Source organism: Cajanus cajan, chromosome 5, assembly GCF_000230855.2.
Source record: "Cajanus cajan strain Asha chromosome 5, NIPB_CcT2T_4, whole genome shotgun sequence".
NCBI lineage: Eukaryota > Viridiplantae > Streptophyta > Magnoliopsida > Fabales > Fabaceae > Cajanus > Cajanus cajan.
In genome coordinates this window covers 60,162,163-60,184,513 of record NC_138521.1, presented here as the reverse complement: position 1 = coordinate 60,184,513, position 22,351 = coordinate 60,162,163, and the positions used below count along the sequence as shown (strand labels likewise).

Genomic DNA, 22,351 nt, shown 5'->3' with positions numbered 1-22,351 from the left:
AAAGTATCTGCAGTGCACCGACCGAAGGAAGGAAAATAGAAAAAAGGGAATGGTGTGCATGCTGTTCCTCAACTCACCTATAAACCTCATTCCCTCCTTTTCCAAATTTTCTTCAAAACCCTAACAAAAACTGCTTTCTTCCGATTCCACGCTTTTCCTCTCCCTCCCTTTCTTTTTCTCTCCCACTATTTCACTTTACCTTTCAAATTCCTTCCCAATCCATGCTCCTCTAATGATTCTCGATTTCAATAGTCTCGTATTCTATTCTCCCTGTCCGAATTTCGATGGAATTTTGTTACCTTCTTTCACGTAAATCACTTAGTGCATTGCTCGTTTCGTGATGGAGGACAATGAACTAGTTGATGATCAGAACACAGGATGGTTCCAAGTCAAAAAGGTTCTTAATATATTTTTTTTAATTTTTAATTTTTTTTAAAACTCTGTTTGATGCGAGATAAAATTGAAGACACGCTAAGGAAAAATGTAGACCTAGCCTAAAGTTATTTACTAATTCGATTATTCACAATGGATGGATCAGTCTTTTAGCATCCATATGTTTGTTAATTCTTGTATATCATATCGTTATTTGGTTGTATTTCAGTCTTGTATTAAACAAGTGTTACTTACATTTACATTTTACATGTTCTAATTGTGCTGTTTCTTTCTTATCCAGAAGCACAGAAATACTTCGAAATTCTCTTTGCAGAGCTGGGTGGGGGGATTTTCGGGGCAAAATGCTTCTAACTCTCCGCGTACTCAGCATTCCATGATTAAAAGTAATGTCAATTCACATAGCCAGCAGAAAACTCAACTTTCAAGGTCAGGGGGCAATTTTTCACAGAACCCTGTGCCTGGGACTGTTGCGAGTTCTCCCTCCGGATCCAATGAAAAAGAGGGCACCAACTATGTTAATACAAGTGTAGTTAGACATAATACTGAATGTCAGAAGTCAAATGCATTACTTCCTATGGATTCTCAAGGTAAACTTGAAGAAGTTAGGAAATTACACCAAACGGATAAGCCTGACTTAGCTCAGAAAACAAGATGGGGTGATTTAGAGGAAGGAGTTTTGGCACTGCCCCATGAAAACTTGATTGGAGTTGGAATCAAGTTTGGCAGTATTGGAGATGATAGTTTGCTTAACTGTAGAAATCATGGGAATAATCCTGATCCTTGTGGTTCATATAATGTTCAAGAAAAAGACATGACAGCAACTACTGTTGACGCAGAGGCTTTTTCTGATCAGATCCTTTCGATGAGATGTGAAGACGAAAATATTCTGGAGAATGGTAAAGATGTTAAGAACATATCTTTGGAACATTTGAAAAACCAACAAATGAACGAGGAAAGAATTGATCCAGAAGATGATATACTACATTGCAATAAGAAAAATGATGAAGTGAATAAAACAACGACTGATGGTGCCATTAACAATGATATTTTGTCTGCCAATGATGCTGCAGTGGTTGCAAATCAAGAACATACCTTGAGCAATGTGGTAGGTGATGTAAAAGTTTCTGAAGCGGCAGAACAAAATGGAAGCTTAAGTGAAGCATTTAGTGCCCTGGGTACCGAGTCACAAGTTTCTGAAATTGTCAATGATTCTGTGGCTTCTGCTGAAGTGGTTAGGGATCCACACGATGGTAATGAGGAAAATGTTGTTTCAACATCTCATAATATGAGTCCTCTTGAAGAAGGTGATTCCAATGAAAGCAAAGAAAGGTTTAGGCAGAGGCTTTGGTGCTTTCTGTTTGAGAATCTTAATAGGTCTGTAGATGAACTTTATCTTCTTTGTGAACTAGAATGTGATTTGGAGCAGATGAAAGAGGCAATTCTTGTTCTTGAGGAGTCTGCATCTGATTTTAGAGAGCTAATTACTAGAGTTGAGGAATTTGAAAAGGTTAAAAAATCTTCCCAAATAATTGATGGAGTTCCTGTCATCTTGAAGAGTGATCACCGCAGGCCACACGCTCTCTCATGGGAGGTATGGTTGATTACATATTGTTGCTTTTAATTTGCTTCCTTCCATGGTTAGGTTGATATTTTGTGGTTCCATAATGCTACATCATGAAATTTATATCTTGTGCCTGACAACAGTAGATCCTCTGCCAAAGAAAATAAAATTGATTCGCTAATGATTAATTTGTTTTTTTGAAGAGCCCATGTCTTATTAAGAAAATGTATATAACTTGATAGGTCTTTCAGTTCTTAGAATGGATGAAATCTAAAGATAATAACATTTGTTATCATTGAATGCGAGGGACAATGTACGTGTAATTTGCATGTGAGTTTATGCACGAGTGGGGAATAATTATTCACTAAATGACATTATATATACAGTCTCTTTTTATTTCCTTCTTATTTTTCTGACTAACTGATAATGGCATAAATTGATACAGAAGTCTTGATATTTATCTGTAAATTAATTCTGCATAAATATGCATCTGTTTGGGTCATTGGGTGATTTTATGTATCTAGAGTTTCTAATTGTCTAATGAGTATTGAGTTGTTAGGATCAAATGAACGAAGTGTAAACTTACTCATCTAACACTGTTACAAGATCTCAGCGACTCACCCATTGTTTGTTTATTCTACTTTTATAACTTATACATGGTGAAATTCATGGCATCCCAACTGGATAACTTAAAAATTTGTGTTATTAAACATTGTTGTAGTTTAGACTAACAGTCATTGGTTCATCTTTGTGTCTTGGATTTAGAAAAAGATATAAATGAAACAACATTTAAGCATGAAATCACTTATGGTCTATACCCATTTGCTTGCTTGATTTCTGGTTTCAAAGATGTTGGTCCATAGACTTCACAAATGAGACTGAGTATTACCTGTTTGAAATCTTTATAATCTGGCTTTCTTATGCTTAAGATGTTCAGATGATCTTTATTGATTCTAGGTCCGAAGGATGACAACTTCACCTCATAGGGCAGATATTCTATCTTCATCTCTTGAGGCTTTTAGAAAGATTCAGCTAGAGCGTGCTAGCTTGCAATCAGGTTCCACAGAAAATGCCATGTCTAAATGTTTGAGTTCTGAATCTATTGGCAATAAGAACAGGTCCAGGGTCAATGATGGAACACATGATGCCAAATATTCAGTGACAAAGTCAAGAAAGCATGTTGGATCATCAGATGCTAAACAAGGGAACCCGAATGAAAAAAAGCATAATATTGGAGGGGGAAAACCCAGTGACTCGATTACAATGCAAAATGGATGTAACCCACCAGAAAGTATATTAACTTCAGAAGTTAAGTTATCTAAATTACCTCCCATGGAAAATTCTTCTGCTTTTGCCACCACCAAGGGTAAAAAAGATCACCTTGGAACTGGATCTGACAAGATGCTTTCTAAGAAAGATAAAGTATCTACAGAAGTTGTTAATGAGAAAAACATCAGATCCACAGATCACCTTAGGCGGCAAATGCCACTGCCTGAAAAAGATAAGGAAAAAAGGAGTATCGCCCCAGGAAAGTCTTTGAATGCTTGGAAGGAGAAGAGGAACTGGGAGGACATACTTTCATCTCCATTTCGCGTCTCTTCCCGCATGCCATATTCACCAAGTCTGGGCCGGAAAAGTGCCGAGCGTGTACGTACTCTGCATGATAAACTAATGTCTCCTGAAAAAAAGAAGAAAACAACTTCAGACTTAAAAAGGGAAGCAGAAGAAAAGCATGCCCGTGCTATGAGAATCAGAAGTGAGTTAGAGAATGAGAGAGTCCAGAAGCTTCAACGTACATCACAAAAATTAAATCGTGTCAACGAATGGCATGCTGTTCGCCATATGAAGTTGCGAGAAGGCATGTATGCCCGCCATCAACGCAGTGAATCTCGTCATGAAGCTTTTCTAGCTCAAGTGGCGAAGAGAGCTGGTGATGAAAGTAGCAAGGTAAATGAAGTTCGGTTTATTACTTCCTTAAATGAAGAAAATAAAAAATTGATGTTGCGTCAGAAACTTCATGAATCAGAGTTGAGGAGAGCTGAAAAGCTTCAAGTGCTAAAATCTAAGCAAAAGGAGGATTTGGCAAGAGAGGAAGCTGTTCTAGAACGTCGAAAACTCATTGAGGCTGAAAAGTTACAGCGTCTTGCTGAGATTCAGCGGAGAAAGGAGGAAGCTCAAGTCAGAAGGGAAGAGGAAAGAAAAGCATCAAGTGCAGCACGGGAAGCAAGAGCTATTGAACAGCTTCGCAGAAAGGAAGAAAGAGCGAAAGCACAACAAGAGGAAGCTGAACTCTTGGCTCAGAAATTGGCAGAGAGACTAAATGAAAGTGAACAACGCCGTAAGATTTACCTGGAGCAAATTCGGGAGAGAGCAAATTTGCGGGATCAGTCATCTCCTTTGCTGCGTCGATCGATAAATAAAGAGGGGCAAGCTAAATCTACACCTTCCAACAGCGGTGATGATTCTCAACAGAATATTGTTTCTGGCATTGGGACTAGTCTTGGAATTGGGAGCATCACATTGCAACACTCAATAAAGAGAAGAATTAAGAGGATTCGTCAAAGGCTTATGGCTTTAAAGTATGAGTTTCTTGAGCCCCTTCTTGGTGGTGAAAGTGCTAGCCTGGGATATAGAGTAGCAGTGGGTGCTGCTAGGGCAAAAGTTGGCAGGTGGCTTCAAGAACTTCAAAGACTTAGGCAAGCAAGAAAAGAAGGGGCCACAAGTATAGGGCTAATAATTTCTGAAATGATCAAGGTATTAATTTTTTGTTCACTGGAAATTATATAACTCCTTATCCATGAATATAAGTTATTAACATGTTTTAAAGTAAAGAATGTTGCTCTGTGGGGTAAAATTTCATTTTCATTATTTTTGTCCCTGCATTTTGAATTCTGATGAATCTTTTGCTAATTAAAATAACACTTCTTGGAGAGCTCTTGTTTAGTTAGTGAATAAATATTACTCTGGAAAAACTAGTGATTCTTGCTGTTGTATTTGTTCTAGTTATTGTTGTGCTTTACTATGTCCTTTTCTGGTTGATGCTGGCATATGGTCTTTGTTTTTGTTTGATCAGAAATTATAAACCACTTACTTTTATGAACAATTATCCAACCAATCCTTGTTCCTGACTAGACGTTGAACCAAGTTCCTTTTTTTTTAATTTTTTAATTTTAATTGCTTTAGTTAATTTTTTTAACTTGTCCCTATGTTCATTAATTTATTAATTATTATTTTCTAGTATTTGGAGGGCAAGGATCCTGAGTTACAAGCATCTCGTCAAGCTGGACTACTTGATTTTATTGCTTCTGCCCTGCCTGCATCTCACACATCAAAACCTGAGGCATGCCAGGTTATGTTGCACTTGTTAAAACTCTTGAGAGTTGTGCTATCTACACCTGCAAATAGGAGTTATTTCCTTGCACAGAATCTTTTGCCTCCAATCATCCCGTTGCTTTCAGCAGCTCTTGAAAATTATATAAAGATTGCAGCATCTTTAAGTATTTCAGGCAATTTCAGTGTGCCATCAAGTAAAGCATCAGTTGAGAACTTTGAATCAATTTCTGAGATATTAAATAATTTTTTGTGGACTGTTACTGCTATTTTTGGTCATATAAGCTCAGAAGAAAGACAACTTCAGATGCGAGATGGCTTGCTGGAGTTATTGATTTCCTATCAAGTGATTCATCGGTTAAGAGATCTTTTTGCTCTTCATGATAGGCCACAGATGGAAGGGTCAGCATTTCCTGTCCCTATTCTCTTAAGCATACAACTTTTGGTTGTTTTGACCTCCGGATCTGGAAGATTGAGTTATATTAACTGGGAATCTTCCCCTGTGGCAATGGAGCAGGAAATTGGTAGTGAAGGGGCTAAGTTTGCAGATTCTGCACATTTTGTGGTGAATAACTCCTGGGGAGATTACACTCCCTTATCAGTGATTAATGCCAGCTCAGTTGTGCATTTACCTGATGTCCCCGAGGACAGACCATTGGATGAAATGGTTAAGGTGAACAAGAATGATGAATCTATTTCTATTGGGAAGGATTGTGAATTGGAGCAAGATAGTTCTGTTAAATTGAAAAATGATGATACGGAAAAGATAGATGATCTAGATGATTCCAAGAAATATCAAAATGGGGATATTACTAATATGCCTGTTTTCCAAAAGGATGAGAAACATACAGTGGTAAATGTTACAGTACAGAAAAACGAAAAAGTATCAAATTTGGCTCAGCCAGTAGTATTTCTTCTTTCAGCTATTTCTGAAACAGGATTAGTCAGTCTCCCTTCTCTTTTGACTGCTGTTCTTTTGCAAGCAAACAATAGATCATCTTCTGAACAAGTGAGTTTTCTACAACCTGCAAATTCATTCACACAAGTTTTTAATTTATTTTGAAGTTCTTTATTGTGAAATTTCTGTGGATTTTTGATATTGCTATTATTATTAAACAAATGTTTTCTTTGTTTATTTGGTGAGCAATTACTCATGTCATTTACCCCCAAAACCATATCAGTTATTATTAACCAAGTGCTTTCTTTGTTATTTTTGGGTGAAAATTTGGTCATTTTTTCTGTTATATGTCTAATTATTTCCTTCGTTTGCTTGTCTGTCCTGGTGATAAGTCAATAAGTAATTATTAATCTTTTTCTTGTTATACCTGAGTCGAACAACTTCATTTTCTTCTAGGCCTCATTTATCCTTCCATCTAATTTTGAAGAGGTGGCTACTGGAGTACTGAAGGTGCTGAACAATGTGGCTCTTTTGGATCTTGTATTTTTGCAGCGAATGCTGGTAAGTTTGCTGATTTCCCCCTGTAATAAGGATCTATTAAATGATCTATTTTCCTTATGCTATTTTTACTTCCAGGCAAGGCCAGATCTGAAAATGGAAATTTTCCATTTGATGAGCTTCCTTCTTTCTCATTGTGCCAGCAAGTGGAAAGCTCCTAATGATCAGGTGAATCACCAACAACTTGAAAAATCTTTTACAATGCTTGATTGATAAAATACTTATCCTGGCCTTGCTAAGCTTAGTTTGCCTAAATCTTAGACCTTGTAGAAAGAAATATCTTTGACCTCACATTAGTATTGGTGCTTAAAAGTCTCCCCCCCCCCCCCCCCCCCCCCCTAATTTTTTCTTCCTGCATCTAGGCTCGAGAGTTCAGTATAATGTCACTGACAAGATAAAATTATAAAACAGTGCTAAGAGTTGTGTGCATGGGAAGTGTTTATAATGATGATGGACACGTTGCCTTAGTCTTCATGCATTGTTGGTATTTAGATGCCTCTAATAGTTTGATCAATATGTCTCGGGATCATATCCGGTTACTATAATGCCACAATCAGCAATTTTTATTTTTTATTTTTCAGGTTGGTTCACTTGTGCTTGAATCTCTATCACTTCTTGGTCACTTTGCGTTGTTTCATCCTGGAAATCAAGCTGTCCTTCGATGGGGAAAGAGTCCCACTATCCTCCATAAGGTCTGAAACTCTTAAATATTTAGGAAGTTTTGGTTTATTTGTTCTATTTATTGAGATAATCTAATATTCATCTGTAAAAGACAGGTTTGTGATCTGCCATTCGTTTTCTTCAGCGACCCGGATTTGATGCCAATCTTGGCTGGCACATTAGTTGCCGCATGCTACGGGTGTGAGCAGAACAAGTTTGTAGTTCAGCAAGAACTGAGTGTTGACATGCTACTTTCCTTGCTAAGGTCTTGCAGAAATGCTGCGTCTGCAACTCAGCTTAATTCAACCATAGACAATTCCACAACAGACGAATCTAGTGAATGTAATCAATTAGGTACTGAAATTAGAAAGCCTCAAGTGGACGTTCCTGTAAAATACAGCCGTTCCAATGGCAAAAGCACTCGGGCTTCCTTGGGAAAGAGTGGTGCTTTGGGAAATAACGTAAAAAGTGGCAGAATAAAAAACTTACGGGACGGCAAAACAACCAAGATTCCTGAAGAAGCGGCTCCTAAGAACAGTGAGCCTTCGCACTTAATGTTGCACTGTAGATTTCCTCCCATCTTCATCGATAAGGTAGAGCAGTTCTTTTCAGCGGAAATTGCTAACGGGATTGATGAACTCTGAGGTTAAACATTGTGAATTCATTTTGATCGATAATTCACGGAACTTGACGCGTTAACTGATTATGTTTCTTTATACACGTTTCACACTTCTAATCCACGGAACATCCGAAAAGCTGACGTGTCTCTGAAGATTAACCTGTCCGAGTTATACATCAAAGCTTGTTTTTAGGCAATGCCAAAAATATTGTACTTTATGTGAAATAATATATTTCGTAGTACGGGTGGAGCATTCTTGTAATATATAAACGATAGAGAAGTGGCTTATGATAATAGCCACCGTTACCACTACTGTAATTATAGCCGATATGTTTCGGGGTGTAACAACCCCAGCTATCAATTTGTCTTATTGACTTCAAGCCTACTGAATTATCGATCTTTTGTTACAGTGAATTTTACAACTCAAAAAAACACTTTCGATTTTTTTTTTACTATTTTCACGGCAGAGATGAAAAGCAAAAAGTTAAAAGAAACTTACGAGCTAGCATGGTTGTATTCATGCAACTCGATTTATTTAATATATTACTGGAGAAGCCACGTCTCACCCAGCCTGTTAACGTGCCAATACACCCTTCCGTTACGAGGGAAAAAAGGAATAGTTGTAGATTATGGGCAAAGTTTCTGTTCTGATTTCTGATCATCCAAAATGTCTCAAGACTGAAAAGTTGGTTTTGTGCCAAAGATGTCTTTATAGCCAGAAGCAACCATGCAGCTAAAAATGGTATCAAGTTAACGATAGAGGTTTATGTGCATGTGGGTGTAGTTTACGGAAATGGAAAAGAGAAAGAGACGATACTTTGCATCCTCCGGAGGTGCTTGTAAAGCCTGTTTTGCTTTGCTTGTCTGCATCTGCTCTGGATCCTGGAGGCTGCTTTCGTATAAGGCCTGCTCTCAGTTCATCTTTTGCACAATCAAACGGGTTGGAAATTAGAAGTTCAGACAAACAGAAAAGTCTATCCAGATTTCAGTTTCAGGGAATGGAAAATAGACTGCACCAAAGAAGGTATTTGGTTGCTAACTAGAATTTGTGATGCCATTTGTTGTTCATCTTATTTTGGCTATCTGTATGCTGCAGTTTCGTTCAGAACCGTTTCTTACAACTTGGTTGTGAAGTGTTTCACTTACAAAGCATTAATTTGGTTTCCTGCCAATTACATCACTGATTAATTGCTGTTTATTTTAGAGTGTCATTTTCTGATCAACATTCACCAAATCATCATGGGTCCAGTGGCATTAGAAATGACAAGGCTTGGAACTGGCTCCCAAGAACAACTTTTCATGATGACTATATAAGGGATGATGAGTTCGTAACTTCAGTTGCAGCTACAGCATTTGCTATTCATTCTCTAGAAGAAGCGGAATTACGTAACTTGCAAAAAATGAGAGAGAGCCCTAAATCTTCAAGGAGGACCCAAACTATGAGAAGTAAAGAGGATGACATGCCATTACCAAGGCAGCCAACTTATGGTAGTTATAACTTTTCCTAATAACGTTTAGATTAACATGCCTAACAATCTATGGTAAAGTTTCACTACTAGCTGTTAAGAAGAATGGCCATATTATGTGTATCAGGGGAAACTTCAAAGAAAAGGTCATTTGGACAAGACCTCAGGACCAAAGAAACTGCTTTTCCTGTTAGACGTCCAAGTGGTATATCACCTCCAAGGCCTGTAACCCCGGCACTTGGGTATCAGAAGCAGCAAGGGATTCCGTTACAACACAAAAATGTCAAAACCAGACCAGAAACTTGTGAAAAGGCCATGATAAAAAATATTCAAAAGCAGTAATGCTGATTGCTTGAGCAGTGGTTTTCTTTTCCTCTAAAATTATTATCTATTAGAGGAATTTTAGCGACACTTACTCTAATTCTCTTGCTAATACCTCTTTATTATTAGTTCATAATGACAAATTTTGGTGGATCCTGAGAGACTGGTTTATTAAATGAGATATAAGATCTAAAAAATTTGTAATTTTCAACTAATTTTGATCCATAATAACTGGAATGTTAGAAAATAGAATATTAGAGAGTGTCGTTAAATGGGAATCTAGATTAGTTTCCTCTCATCATTGTAGGCAAAAAATTTCAGGTATGAGAAGATGAAGTCCGAAATTCTTTCCTGGGAGTTTGTGAAAAAGATTCAGGCCAAAGCCCAGGTGGGAATGGAAGAAGGTTTTCCTCAATTCTTGGTGTTTTATTTTTTGTTTCAATTTTGTGAACGTAATCTCGTTGATACAGAGAGCAATGGAAGTGCAAAATTACCAGCATAAGATAGCAAGGGCAGATATGATGCCGCAAGGAGCTAGAGCAGGGTTAGAAGATAAAAGAATAAAAGAGTCTGAAGCGAGAAAGAAAGCAAACAAAAATGGAAAAACAAGCAAGGTCGTTGTTAAATGTTTGTGCTTCAATTCTTAACCAGATAGTGTTGGGAGTCAAGAGTCCAGCCTGGAAATAAAATAGCGCAAACTATTTATTTTCTGACCAAGCTTCGGAAATCCAACTACAACACATAAATGTGATTGACTTTATACAGATGAGATGACATCAAACCTCGCAGCTCAAACTGTTTTTATTGATAAATGATGCTGTTTAAATAAACGAAACGTGCACTAATATAACTGGTCATTAGAAGTTATAGCCTTTCAAGGGCATTCAAGTCATCACGTGCATTGTAATATGCTTTTTATTTATTTATTTTACCACCACTACGTGATATTACCACATTCCTATTCTTTCTACCTGCAATCTATGTTTACTTAAACAACCAAACTGGCTGGTTATTAAGAGGAGGTTTACGGGAGATTGCACGTATTCACAGATATTAATAAGAAGCATGCATTGTCCTTATAAAACTTTGGAACTTTTTATAAACTAGTACCACGAAATTTATTTGTTATTATTCTAATATTCTTTCGCTTAGAATTTGCCAATATACTAGTAATAATACCACCACATGGCAACATTTGACAAGAACTAGAAGAGCTCGTACATGATGTGACTTGCGAAGTTCACATGAATTACTGATTCAGAAATTGAAACAAAATCACTAATAGTCCCAAATCCCTTGAAATATTTAAATAAACCATCCCTTTTTACGAGAATAGTGTTACCATTATTATTACGAGTAAAAGAGAATGAGGAGAAATAATGATGATGAACGAGTGTGGTTACTTTAGAGAAGTTGTATTTATACATCATTTGTGGACAAATTTTTACATAATAAAATGAGATAGAAGAAAAGAGAGAAAAATGAATGATGGAATCATTAATACGATAGAGGGAGAGAAACAAAGAAAAAAGAATTATAAAAGTGTCCTAAAATTATGTTGAACGAATAATAACATAATTCTTTAATACCTAATTAGAATCTAAACAATTTCTTGTTCTTGTGAACTCTCCAGACTTTCTTTCCTCTTATGAATGGATTCCTTTTAAGTTGCATCGATTGCTCTTTTTCTTTACTTCTTATTCTTTCGATCACTTTGAATGAATAGGTCATGGACAGTATGGACAGGACTTAGGTGCTCTTTTATAGGTATGTTTTGTGTTATAGTAAAAACATGAGGTGTAATAAATAAATCACCAATGAAGATATAACGTGTAATGACAGTTACACTAGTCTTGTGGGGGAAAAAAAAGAAAAAGAAGACATTTTCACTCCTTTTAATCTCTGTTATTCTCAACTTCCGCAGAAAGATTTCCTCAAGATTGTAATCCAAGCAAGAGAAAGAAAGGACCAGAATGAAGCACAAGAAAGAATCAGAAACAAATACACAATTTTGCCACTCAACACAAACATAATGGTGTTAGCATAAGAGTTATCATATATCCACATAATTCAAAGCCGAAATGCTATATCATTAACAACTAACAACACACTCCACTGAAATCATCTCACTCCCCAAATCTTAATGATACCAAAGGAAAACAGTAAAACACAGGAAACACCATTAACAGCAATAGGCCAATAGCTATGTAAATCCAAGCCACAAACAATTGCAGTTTCACAATGGCCAAAGCTTAAGACCAAAGCCACTTCACAACCAAGTCTTCCTCCTTGTCATTTATGAATTATCACTCTATGACACAGTTATATGTATGTTGAAGTTGAATATGCAACAAGCCTTAGTTAACTCAACAAGGCGTGCTTACTTCCGCAGATGTGGCCTCTCTAGGAGAATCAAGAGATATCACAGTTTCAAATGCACCAACTAGAGCCTTGACCTTGCTCTTCCTTTGCTCAGCAAGCATGCTTGCGGTCTCTTCAATTACATTGTTATACAAACGTGGATTTTCTTTCTTCCCTTCCACATTTTGATGCCTCAAAACCACTTTCTCGGATCCTGATTTTGAACCCTCTATCTTGCTCCTATCTCCACCAACCTTCCTCCCAATACTCCTCCTTTTACTTCCTTCCACAATTTGGAGTTTGGCCACGGCTTTCTCTGATTTGGTATTTGCACCATTTACCTTACCACCACCAAATTTATTGTCCATAATGGTCCTTTTTCTAGCACCATTTATGTCTCTCCGCATGTCATCGCCTAGAATGCGTGCTGGCCTGAATTTGAGTCTCCTTGCAATGGTGTTGGTCTGAGGTTGAAGTTCTATCACTTTTCCTCTCTTAAAATTCAATTTCCGAGCTGCAACAACTTTATTAGCTGCCCCAACTTTTCTGCTCATTTTTTGCCTGATTTTGTAAACTATCCTCACATTTTCACCCTGATGATGATCATGTCCTATTCTGTTGGACTTATATGTAGCATTACTTCGTTTCTCAAGAGAAGAGTTGGATGAGGAAAAAGACGATGATAGTGATAGTGATCGTGGTCGTGATACACTATGCGTTTTGGGCAGCATATTTGACTTCCCTTTGTTGCCAGCCACTGATCTAAGGCCCTTCTTTGAAGATGCACATACCGCAGACTCGCCAGTTTTCTTATTGGTATGATTCAAGCTTTTGTCCCCTGATGATGATGATGAAGGTGAAGGTGAAGGTGAAGGTGAAGACAACTTAGTTGCATCACAAGTCACGGTAGAGTTCTCAGATGAATCTGCAGAGGCAGGTTCAATGACATGTAAAATTCTGTCTGGTGATTTGCCAGTGCTGGCTAGTTCAGGTTTGACTTCTTCAACATTCTCATGAAGTTTCAGAGAAGACTCTCTTGTCATGTTCTTGGTACTCTTGGAACTTAAGCTTGGAGGCTTCTTGACATTGTGTTTTGAAGAGAAGGGGAGACTTGGTTTCCTTGTTTGTTTGCTTCTGCTTTCAGTTTCCTTTATGCTTCTTGAACTACGAGTTTTGTTTTTCACTCTTTCCCTTTTTGTTTGAGTTTTGGAACATTCCTGCACTGGGAGAGATGAAGGCTCAGAATGTGCTTGCTTTAGATCACTGTTATGTTCTGTGGAAATATCTGCTTCTTGAAAAGGTGGTGAGTTTTTCTCTGAAGTTACTATTTCTTCATGTGTTACTTCCTTGATGTCAACAGGACTATTGGCCTTCTCTATTTTTGAAGTTTGAGAAGGCTTTGAACTGCTTCCTGACTTCTTTGTCCTTGCCATGTAAGTCATATTTTCTTCTGGAACTTTGCTTTTCCTTTCCTTTCTGGTAACCCTTTTATGTGTCCAACTCCATGGTTTGGTTTGAACGCCATGTGGGATGCCATATTTGCAAAGATCATGGCAGGAAGCTTTTGGAGCACTAAGATAACGAGAAAGAATCTTAGGAGGAACTTTTGTGATGGTTAATCCCTCATTAGGATTTGCTTTCTCATTAGCATCTTCAGGCTCAATTTTCTCAGACTTCATCTGGTTAGTAGTACTTTCCTCTGCCATCACTTTGATCAAGGAGAATCAACGATTTCAAAGATTCCTGCAATAGATAAGAATCGTTTCAGAGATGCAGAAGGAAGGGTAAATGAAGGGGAGTATGCCGGTCAAAGCAACATGAAATATGTACAACTTTTTTCCACAATCTAGTTCATAATTGGAATGGTGCAAAGCTTCTAATTTCAAAACCTTAGGGATGGTTATCTTGACATATTGATGTTGACTCTACTTGTTCAATGACATGAAAACATTGCAAAGAGTAGATTTAAAAACTTGGATGTGCACCAAATAACTATAATTAGATCCACAAGATTAAGCCTTGGTCTCTAACCAGGTAGAATGATCGGAAATAATTAAAAACTATGCAATGAGGTGCATTACTTCACACAAGATAGGGAATGACATTGGTTGGCTCATTTTGTAAAGTGCTCTGAATTGATTAAATTTATGAAACAAAACAAGGAAGTGAAACAATCTTGAAGGATATCCCAGAATTACCAGGAGATAGACAATAACATCGATACATAGTTTTTCATCAATTACTGCTTTTGTCCATCATTTAATTCCATGATTAGGAAACTGCAGACAATTTAATATTCGTAGTTCAGTAACAAATTTTGCACCGTAGAAGCTTGTGAAATAAATTTCACCGTTGATACACAACCAATTATAATACTAGTCCAAAGGGGTATATAAAGTTTGAAGGAAAGTCCAAACTAGGACATAGAATCAATCACAGGAATGCCACAAGCTATGGTTTCCATGAATACGCCACCAATAATGAATTTAAAAGGAAGAAAAATCCAGGGGTGCTACAAAAGCAGAACCGTACTTACATTACAATTGATTCAGATTTCAGACCAAAAATAAAACATCAGAACAGAACCTCGTGGATGGTGAACATTAGAAGGAAAAAAGAAATTAAATTAGAAACTGAACAAAATTATCTGAGAGACACATTAAACCCAATTAATTCTCTTAACCATTATGGTTATGATCAGAGCACAAGAGAGAATATAATATAATCCCTTGAAACGTAGAATCCTACGGCATTCAAGACATGATTGTGAGTGAGATGGCATTTGTCATTCATCATCATAGCATTCATTAAACGAGGAGATTAAGAAAAAACAAATAAACAAAACAGACACCCCGTGTTTTTAATCATTGTGAACATAGGAAAACAGAAAACAAGTGGCCAAAAGAGAATGCATGGTTGCATACCTTGTTTTTAATGATCTGTGAGATTAATCTTAAAAGGAAAGCAAGGAAGAAAGAAGGTAAGAAAGGTGTAGTCCAAAATTGTGATTTGAGTCAGGAAAGGTTGGATGCAAACTCAAAAGGGTGGTGTTGGATGAGGTGGCGTTTCTGCGAACCAAACCAATGCGCGTTTGTTGCGAGAAAGTAACCTCGAAAGAGAAAGAGAGAGTCCCACCACCACGAATAACACTCTGTCAACCAAGCCACCCTAACCATGCAATATCATTACATTAAGAAGGCACGTCAACATCCATCACCATTATCCTTACCCTTTCCTTTCTATTTAAACACATTCTATTAAACGCCTCCAAGTACATATCTACGTGCATCTTCATTTTAATACTTTTTTTATAAATCACATTAAATTCATCTTTTCATAACTATTCATGTCCATAACAAGGACGCTATTATATTATAAAGAGTAGCATATAACTTTTTTTTTTTTCTTTTTATTTCTTTTATATATATAATAGTGAGGAAGAAGTCCATTGAGCTACTGGTGCAGCGTGCCAAGGTTGGAGAAGAAAGGTTACATCCACCTATAAACACTTCAACACTTAATATAATTTAGACACATAGTGTCTCTCTTTCCACTAGTAATCATAAAGAATGTTTATGATTGTATTTAAATTATATCCAGCATATTGAATTATGAACATGATATAATATAATGACAATTGTTTTTAATATTTTTTTTTTATCAATAATTGTTTTTAATATGATTCTGTTTAGCTATTTCCCCTTTTATGTAAGAGCGTGTTTATTGATTGCACTCGGTAGTGTGTTGTGATGGAAAATAACTAACGTAAATTAATTCCATCTTGGAATGTATGAGATAGAAAGAGATGAATGGAAAGAAGAAAAAAACAAAGAAGAGAAAAAAATGATATGATGATATTATGAGAAAAAACAGTGATAGAAAAAAAAAATGAAAATAAGATTAAAAAGAAGTAAACCTGTCTCGAGGTGAAAGGGTGTCTCCTGCTTAGCTCCTTTATTTCTATGTCTCCATCTCAAGTATTTGGTTACCGGGTGCTCTAAGAATTGGGACACCTACAAAGGACACTAATTAAGGGTTGGTTCAAAGCATAAAATGTGAGTAATAAATGAGTGGACAGTGAATAAATGAACAGGTTCTATCTTTAGATTTGTGTTCCTATTTATACATATACCTTAACGAGGCTTTGAACCTATGGGCTTCGAGTATAATTAGCAACTAGGTAATTTTTCTCGATTATTGCCTTCCTTCACCATATTTGGTTTGATCATGCGAGTGGGTGTTTTGTTGTGATCCTACTTTAGTCAATATTAACCACCTCAGCTTCCTAATAATCTGAATACTGAAAATTAGGTCGATTTCAGGGAAGGAAGTGTAGGCTAAGTGGCTCATGGCATGATATGGATTTTGTTTGTACATCTTTTCCGCATAATGTAATTAGTGTTGTTATAGGGTTATGTTATGCCACTATAATTAACTACCAACAAAAATTGTATATAAATTAGTGTCTGTGTGGACTGTGGAGCTATACACTAATGTCTAATGGGGATATTTAAGTAACTAACTAATAACTATTTATTTAATAAGTTTATTTTAATTAATTTTTTATTTAATTTATTATAATAAAAAAGTTATAAGAATGTCGCAAATAAATTTTGTAACTTTAACTCAACACATGTTTAAATATTACATTGAATTTAAATAAGTTTCATTGAAATTCTTTTTATGTACGTGTGTCCTAAATTTTTAACCATTAACTTGATTAAAAAAATAAAAATAAAATCTTGACATTAATGAATTTAGATTGTCAAAAGTGAATAATGTATTTACTATAGAAATAAAAGTGAGATATTTCAATCATTAATAAAAAATATCAATGAAATATGCAAATTTATGATATATTATGCTTATGCATATGCATATGCATATATTAATTACTAACTTTGATTAATGTTTAAATTTGTTTAATTTTTTCCCTAATGCAAAAACTGGAATTCAATTTATATATATATATATATAAAGTGTAATTTATACTTATCCTTAATATGATATACCAAATTAACTCATATGCCTTGTATTAATTTTGCAAAAAATTTAATATAATTCAACCCTGTAAAGTACAATCTTACAATGCTTTAAAAACTAATTGGTTGTTATACTAATTATAAAAAATAAGCAAATTTATTAAATTTACTCATTTTTATGACATAAAATACAATTGTATTGTATTGACAGTGCGAAACCCCTTATAAAATGGGCTTTTTCTTCTCCAATACCTCTCACCACCAAACTCTTCCTTTAAATAGCCTCCCCATTATAACTGAAATTGCAGTTAATTAGCAAATTGAAAAATGAAAATGGAAAATGAATCAACAAAATAAGAGTCTCCAATTTCAGCAATTCCCTCAGCGGTTTCCTTGCACCATTCAATTTTGGAGCAAGCTTGGTTTCCCTGTTAGGCCGGTCTTCTGCTGTGGGCTCTCCTCCAGGTTCTGGGCCTGAATTGTTTTCATCTTGGGCCTATCTTCCAGTCCAAGTGTTCAATTGAACCAAGGCCCGGTCCGTCCATGATCACATGATCTCATCGTTATTTCAACTTACATAAAACCGTACATGAGAACAACTCAAGTTGTCTTCAAAATTCAAAATAGTAAGAGATACTTTGCAGTTCTATCAGATATATCACCAACAAACATTTGTCCAACTCACAACTGCAATTGGCCCTCGTGGTTTCGAATTTAAATCTTCCTTCAGCAAATACAACATAAAAGTGCAGTAGGGTCTAAATACTCTGTTGAGTGTTGGTTATGGAAGAAATATGGTATTCTGAATCGTTGGTGGTGTTCACTTCTCTACTTGCCACTTGCCACTTGCCAGCTGCTCTGCACTGCTACCCTAAATTTCCCTTTAAAATGCATCATGCCTTAATCATCGGATTATTAAATCTTAGTTATATACCTGCCTATCACTTTCATATTCATATACTTACTGTTAAACATATCAAATTGGATTATAAATTAAACTAACTCACAGTTTAATCACATTTCTTTTTTATTTTATAGTAGAGATAAAAATTATAATGAAATTTATAGCATACAAGTCTAGCTTTAAAAAGTGAATGGTTATACAAATATAAAGTGTATATACAATCATAGGTTAAAAGAAATAACGAACGATTAAAATTGTGATAAAAATCATTTATACAATTTTAAAGTTAGGCATAATCATAATCGCTAATTTTCTATGAATTGTATTTTATCTCAACAAATTCGGTCTTGATCATTTTTTTATCAATAAAAATTACACTATCAATTACAAAATTTGAACTTAAAATTTTGTATATATTATTTTAACTCTTCATTATCATATTAATAATTCTAATAATAAATAAATAATTATTTAAACTTTTGAAATTAGAAGATGTTCTCTTAATAGTTTTTGAAATTAAAAAAAATATTAAAAAAAGTTTTGGCGGATGAGGGTACATATGAGCATAGAGAAGTGAAATTTATTTAATGAAGTAATACGTGTCCTCCATTGAAATTAGTAGAGTGTATATTGTTTGTCCATTACGTCCAAACAAAGAAGAGGTGGAGAATAAATCCTGGGATCCATTCCCATTGCAATTAGTCCATGATGGTTTCGGAAACAAGGGTGGAATCCAAGATGGTGTGCGTGATCGGAGCTGGACCATCGGGTCTAGTAGCCGCAAGGGAGCTTGTGAGAGAAGGTCACAAGGTGGTTGTACTCGAGCAGAACCGCGACATTGGAGGCCAATGGCTTTACGACCCTAACGTACAACACGAGGATCCTTTGGGAGCAAACCCTTGGCTCAAGGTGCATAGCAGCATTTACCACTCTTTGAGGCTCATGTCTCCCAGGGAAGTCATGGGTTTCACCGATTTCCCTTTTTTGGTGAAGAAAGGTAGAGACCCCAGGAGGTTCCCTGGCCACAGAGAGCTCCTTCTCTACCTCAAGGACTTTGCTCAGTGGTTCAACTTGGGAGATATCATCAAGTTCAACACCAAGGTCCATTACGTGGGACCCTTCAATTATGGAGCTGGAGCCTCTAGGGAGGATTTGAAGTGGCTTGTCAGAAGCAAGGAGAACAAGGGTGATCATGAGGAGGAACTTGAACAACTCTTTGATGCTGTCGTTGTCGCCACTGGTCATTACTCTAACCCCAGATTGCCCTCCATTCAAGGTACCTACTACCTACCACTCCTTTACTTTCTAACTTTTTTCATTTTTAATTATCTTCTCTCTCTCTTACATGAACTATATACAATTAGGAATGGACACATGGAGAAGAAAACAAATGCATAGTCACATTTACAGGTCTCCACACCCATTTCGCGGAGAGGTACTATATGATCCATTAAATACATAGGAGATGCTTCTACAACTACTTGTGAAACCTTAAGAATGCAAACATATAGCTATAACCCTAAAAGAGATAAATGTTCTTAAGTTTTCGTATTTGAAATCAGCATTAAATAAAGCACTTCACAATGTTACTGAGCATGAGAAATTTTATACAGATTGTGGTGGTGATTGGAAATTCTTTTAGTGGACAAGAAATATCATTGGAACTTGTGAAAGTAGCCAAGGAAGTACACCTCAGTTCAAAAATAGTTGACATTTATGAGGGTTTATCTAAAGTCATATCCAAACACGACAACTTTCACTTCCATCCACAGGTATCACTTCTTAATCTGATTTGTAATCCTAAGAAGAAGATCCAGGGGTTGTTTTTGCTAACCTGCTCACATTATGCAGATAGACACCCTTCAAGAGGATGGGAGTGTCATTTTCACGGATGGTTCCAAAATTATCGCCGACACTATCTTATACTGCACTGGGTAATATCTCATAACACTAGCAAATCAACTTGGCAAAAAATTGATGGAAGACTAAGGGATCCCAAATTTTATCTTCATGTCTTATACTCACTCACTTTTCTCTCTCTCTCTCTATATATATATATATATATATATATTTTTCTTATTCTTAAATATAAATAAAGTTTTAAAAATATTGAATATTAATATAATATTAATAATAATTATTAATAATACTTAAGATAATTATTTAACTTTTTTAATAATAAAAAAATAGTTAAAAAATAATCACATAAAAATAAAGACTAAAAATAATAGTTTTAATTTTATAAAGATGAAAAATAAAGAAAATTTTTTACAAAAAACTAAAATCAAAATTTATTAATTTTATAGGGACTAAAAACATATTTAAGCCTAAATTTAATTACTTTGATATTATTTAATAATATTTTTAAAAAAATGTCTCTAATTTGATGTATAAGCTTTTGATTACACTATTTCTTTTATCATTTATAGCAAAGATAATTTATAAAAAAAAATATAAGAATAATAAAATTTCATATAAATAACCAATTCTTTTAATACGCATAAAATTAATTATTTTTACTTATAATAAATAATAAAAGAGTCCAGAATAAAAAAAAGTCAAATATTCTAAATTCATCATTGAAAAGGTCAATTTAAAAACAATGGACTTTTGTTTTACAGATTTTAATGAAAGGATTATGTGTATAATGGATCTTAGATTTAAAGATCTTAATAATAGATTATGTGTTTTTATTTAAAAGTTAATTAAAGTTTATTTTAATGCAAACTTTAAAGACTTTTGAAAGTTTCTTTACTAAAAATAAAGAATATTTTTTTAGAAAAATTCTTTAAATTCTTTCTAAAATTGTATCTAGACATACTCTTGGCTGAAAATCCTCATAATTGATGGGATTTAATGGATTATGTGTAGGTACAACTATTCCTTCCCCTTTCTCGACACCAAAGGAATTGTTGTTGTGGATGATAACAGAGTGGGTCCTTTGTATGAACACACTTTCCCCCCAGCACTTGCTCCTTCTCTTTCCTTAGTAGGCATTCCCAAAAGGGTAAATTAATTAGCTTAAATTGGATATGTAATTTTATGTAGAACACTTAATTTTTATTTATTTATTCAGAAGAATATACGATATGTTAGTTGTAATGGAGTATGTATATTTGATAAATATTTGTGTAGTAATCTTGGTTGATGAGTGGTGCAGATTTTGGGGCTCCCTTTCTTTGAGTCCCAAGGAAAATGGATAGCTCAATTGCTTTCTGGGAAAAAAGTTTTGCCATCATATGAGGAAATGATGAAATCCATCGAGGAATTCTATCATTCAAATGAAGTAGCTGGCATTCCTAAACGCCACACCCATGAAATTCAGGGCTTTGAAGTAAGTTTAGTTAGAGGTTGATTTGCTGAAGCATGCAAGGTTAATGACATAATAATATATAACAATTTAGCTCATTTTGCAGTATTGTGATAAATACGGAGAAAATGTAGGATTCCCAAAGTTAGAAGAATGGAGGAAAGAGTTGTGTGTATCAGCCGTAATAAACTTATTTGTCAACTTGGAGACATATCGTGATTCATGGGATGATGATGACAAGGTTCAGGAGGCCCTTCGAAGTCCTTACTTCACTCAACTTGGAGTTGAACTTGAATAACTTTCTCTGTATAACTCTAATAATCAATTAATAATTACTTGTATTTCTATGTTAAAACTTCAATAATCTTTGTCGTGAATATTCTCAATCTTGGTTTGTCCAAGTTTTTGGGCTTATGTTAGTTTGGACGTAATGAAATGTGTCAAAATTCATATAATATTTGAGTTCCAAAGATCCAAACTGTATAAACACCTCACTACACTCCTTATTTCTCATTACTCATCAATAATTTATTTCTCATCTCTTCCTTAATTAGATGTTCAAAGATTTTTTTCTCTCGGTAAGATTCAGATAAAAAGTACAAATCAACAGAATACATATACATGTTATTCAAGGTATATTAATTACAGTTAGGAGTTTCTATAATTTTTGTATTTTTAAAAAATTCAAATATTATAAAACTTTGTGAAATAATAAGAGCATGTTTTATTATGAGAGCATATTATTAAATAGTATATTTTATTATGGGAGATAAGAGAGTTAAATAATAACATTTAAATTATAGATAAAAATAATTAATTATGTAAATTATAAATAAAAATAATCAATGATTAAAAATAAAATTTAATTAAATTTGCTTACTTATAAGATTATTACTATTGACGTCCCATGATTATTACCATCATTATTATATATCTATAGTATGTTGTTGACACTGTCATCATCACCATTATCGTCGTTATTATTATC

The 22,351-nt window shown here is 35.0% G+C and overlaps 4 protein-coding genes across 10 annotated transcripts; 3 read left to right on the top strand and 1 right to left on the bottom strand.

The window, feature by feature from the left end:
- LOC109807448 (uncharacterized) lies at positions 1-8,399 on the top strand. 2 transcript variants are annotated; one of them, XM_020369963.3, is made up of 8 exons: positions 3-397; positions 674-1,984; positions 2,912-4,708; positions 5,193-6,293; positions 6,639-6,743; positions 6,819-6,908; positions 7,322-7,432; positions 7,517-8,399. In XM_020369963.3, exons 1-8 carry the CDS (start codon positions 341-343, stop codon positions 8,042-8,044), a joined length of 5,100 nt encoding a protein of 1,699 aa, XP_020225552.1. In that variant the 5' UTR covers positions 3-340; the 3' UTR covers positions 8,045-8,399. The 2 variants fall into 2 exon arrangements, 1 of the variants encoding a protein (XP_020225552.1); XR_002240455.3 differs by lacking the exons at positions 7,322-7,432; positions 7,517-8,399 and having other exon boundaries at positions 1-397; positions 6,670-6,743; positions 6,819-6,886.
- A 123-nt stretch (positions 8,400-8,522) lies between these two features.
- LOC109809677 (uncharacterized) lies at positions 8,523-12,904 on the top strand. Its single transcript, XM_020373052.3, has 5 exons — positions 8,523-9,043; positions 9,224-9,507; positions 9,613-9,823; positions 10,128-10,194; positions 10,277-12,904. Exons 1-5 carry the CDS (start codon positions 9,018-9,020, stop codon positions 10,451-10,453), a joined length of 765 nt encoding a protein of 254 aa, XP_020228641.1. The 5' UTR covers positions 8,523-9,017; the 3' UTR covers positions 10,454-12,904.
- Positions 11,795-16,194, bottom strand: LOC109807578 (uncharacterized). Of its 5 annotated transcripts, none has more exons than XM_083075525.1 (3): positions 15,092-15,332; positions 14,366-14,446; positions 11,795-13,910 (listed from the first exon to the last, which is right to left on the bottom strand). In XM_083075525.1, exon 3 carries the CDS (start codon positions 13,871-13,873, stop codon positions 12,173-12,175), a length of 1,701 nt encoding a protein of 566 aa, XP_082931651.1. In that variant the 5' UTR covers positions 13,874-13,910; positions 14,366-14,446; positions 15,092-15,332; the 3' UTR covers positions 11,795-12,172. The 5 variants fall into 5 exon arrangements, with proteins under 5 accessions (XP_082931651.1, XP_020225711.1, XP_082931653.1 ...); XM_020370122.3 differs by lacking the exon at positions 15,092-15,332 and adding an exon at positions 14,704-15,068; XM_083075527.1 differs by lacking the exons at positions 14,366-14,446; positions 15,092-15,332 and adding an exon at positions 16,084-16,194.
- Positions 16,195-18,655: 2,461 nt separating this feature from the next.
- On the top strand, positions 18,656-21,835 carry LOC109808654 (flavin-containing monooxygenase FMO GS-OX-like 8). Of its 2 annotated transcripts, none has more exons than XM_083075528.1 (7): positions 18,656-19,329; positions 19,418-19,488; positions 19,667-19,825; positions 19,905-19,987; positions 20,925-21,060; positions 21,214-21,387; positions 21,458-21,835. In XM_083075528.1, exons 1-7 carry the CDS (start codon positions 18,759-18,761, stop codon positions 21,659-21,661), a joined length of 1,398 nt encoding a protein of 465 aa, XP_082931654.1. In that variant the 5' UTR covers positions 18,656-18,758; the 3' UTR covers positions 21,662-21,835. The 2 variants fall into 2 exon arrangements, with proteins under 2 accessions (XP_082931654.1, XP_020227320.1); XM_020371731.3 differs by having other exon boundaries at positions 18,659-19,329; positions 21,470-21,835.
- The last annotated feature ends 516 nt before the right edge of the window (positions 21,836-22,351 follow it).

Bases quoted from the DNA above. Each gene is read 5' to 3' on its own strand.
- LOC109807448 (XM_020369963.3), top strand. From the start codon at position 341: ATGGAGGACAATGAACTAGTTGATGATCAGAACACAGGATGGTTCCAA. The intron at 398-673 runs GTTCTTAATATA...TTTCTTATCCAG, and splicing joins GATGGTTCCAAGTCAAAAAG to AAGCACAGAAATACTTCGAA. The intron at 4,709-5,192 runs GTATTAATTTTT...ATTATTTTCTAG, and splicing joins TAATTTCTGAAATGATCAAG to TATTTGGAGGGCAAGGATCC.
- LOC109808654 (XM_083075528.1), top strand. From the start codon at position 18,759: ATGATGGTTTCGGAAACAAGGGTGGAATCCAAGATGGTGTGCGTGATC. The intron at 19,489-19,666 runs GTACTATATGAT...AATTTTATACAG, and splicing joins CACACCCATTTCGCGGAGAG to ATTGTGGTGGTGATTGGAAA. The intron at 19,988-20,924 runs GTAATATCTCAT...GATTATGTGTAG, and splicing joins ACTATCTTATACTGCACTGG to GTACAACTATTCCTTCCCCT.
- LOC109807578 (XM_083075527.1), bottom strand. From the start codon at position 13,873: ATGGCAGAGGAAAGTACTACTAACCAGATGAAGTCTGAGAAAATTGAG.
- LOC109809677 (XM_020373052.3), top strand. From the start codon at position 9,018: ATGGAAAATAGACTGCACCAAAGAAG. The intron at 9,508-9,612 runs GTAGTTATAACT...TATGTGTATCAG, and splicing joins ACCAAGGCAGCCAACTTATG to GGGAAACTTCAAAGAAAAGG. The intron at 9,824-10,127 runs GTAATGCTGATT...AAAAAATTTCAG, and splicing joins ATAAAAAATATTCAAAAGCA to GTATGAGAAGATGAAGTCCG.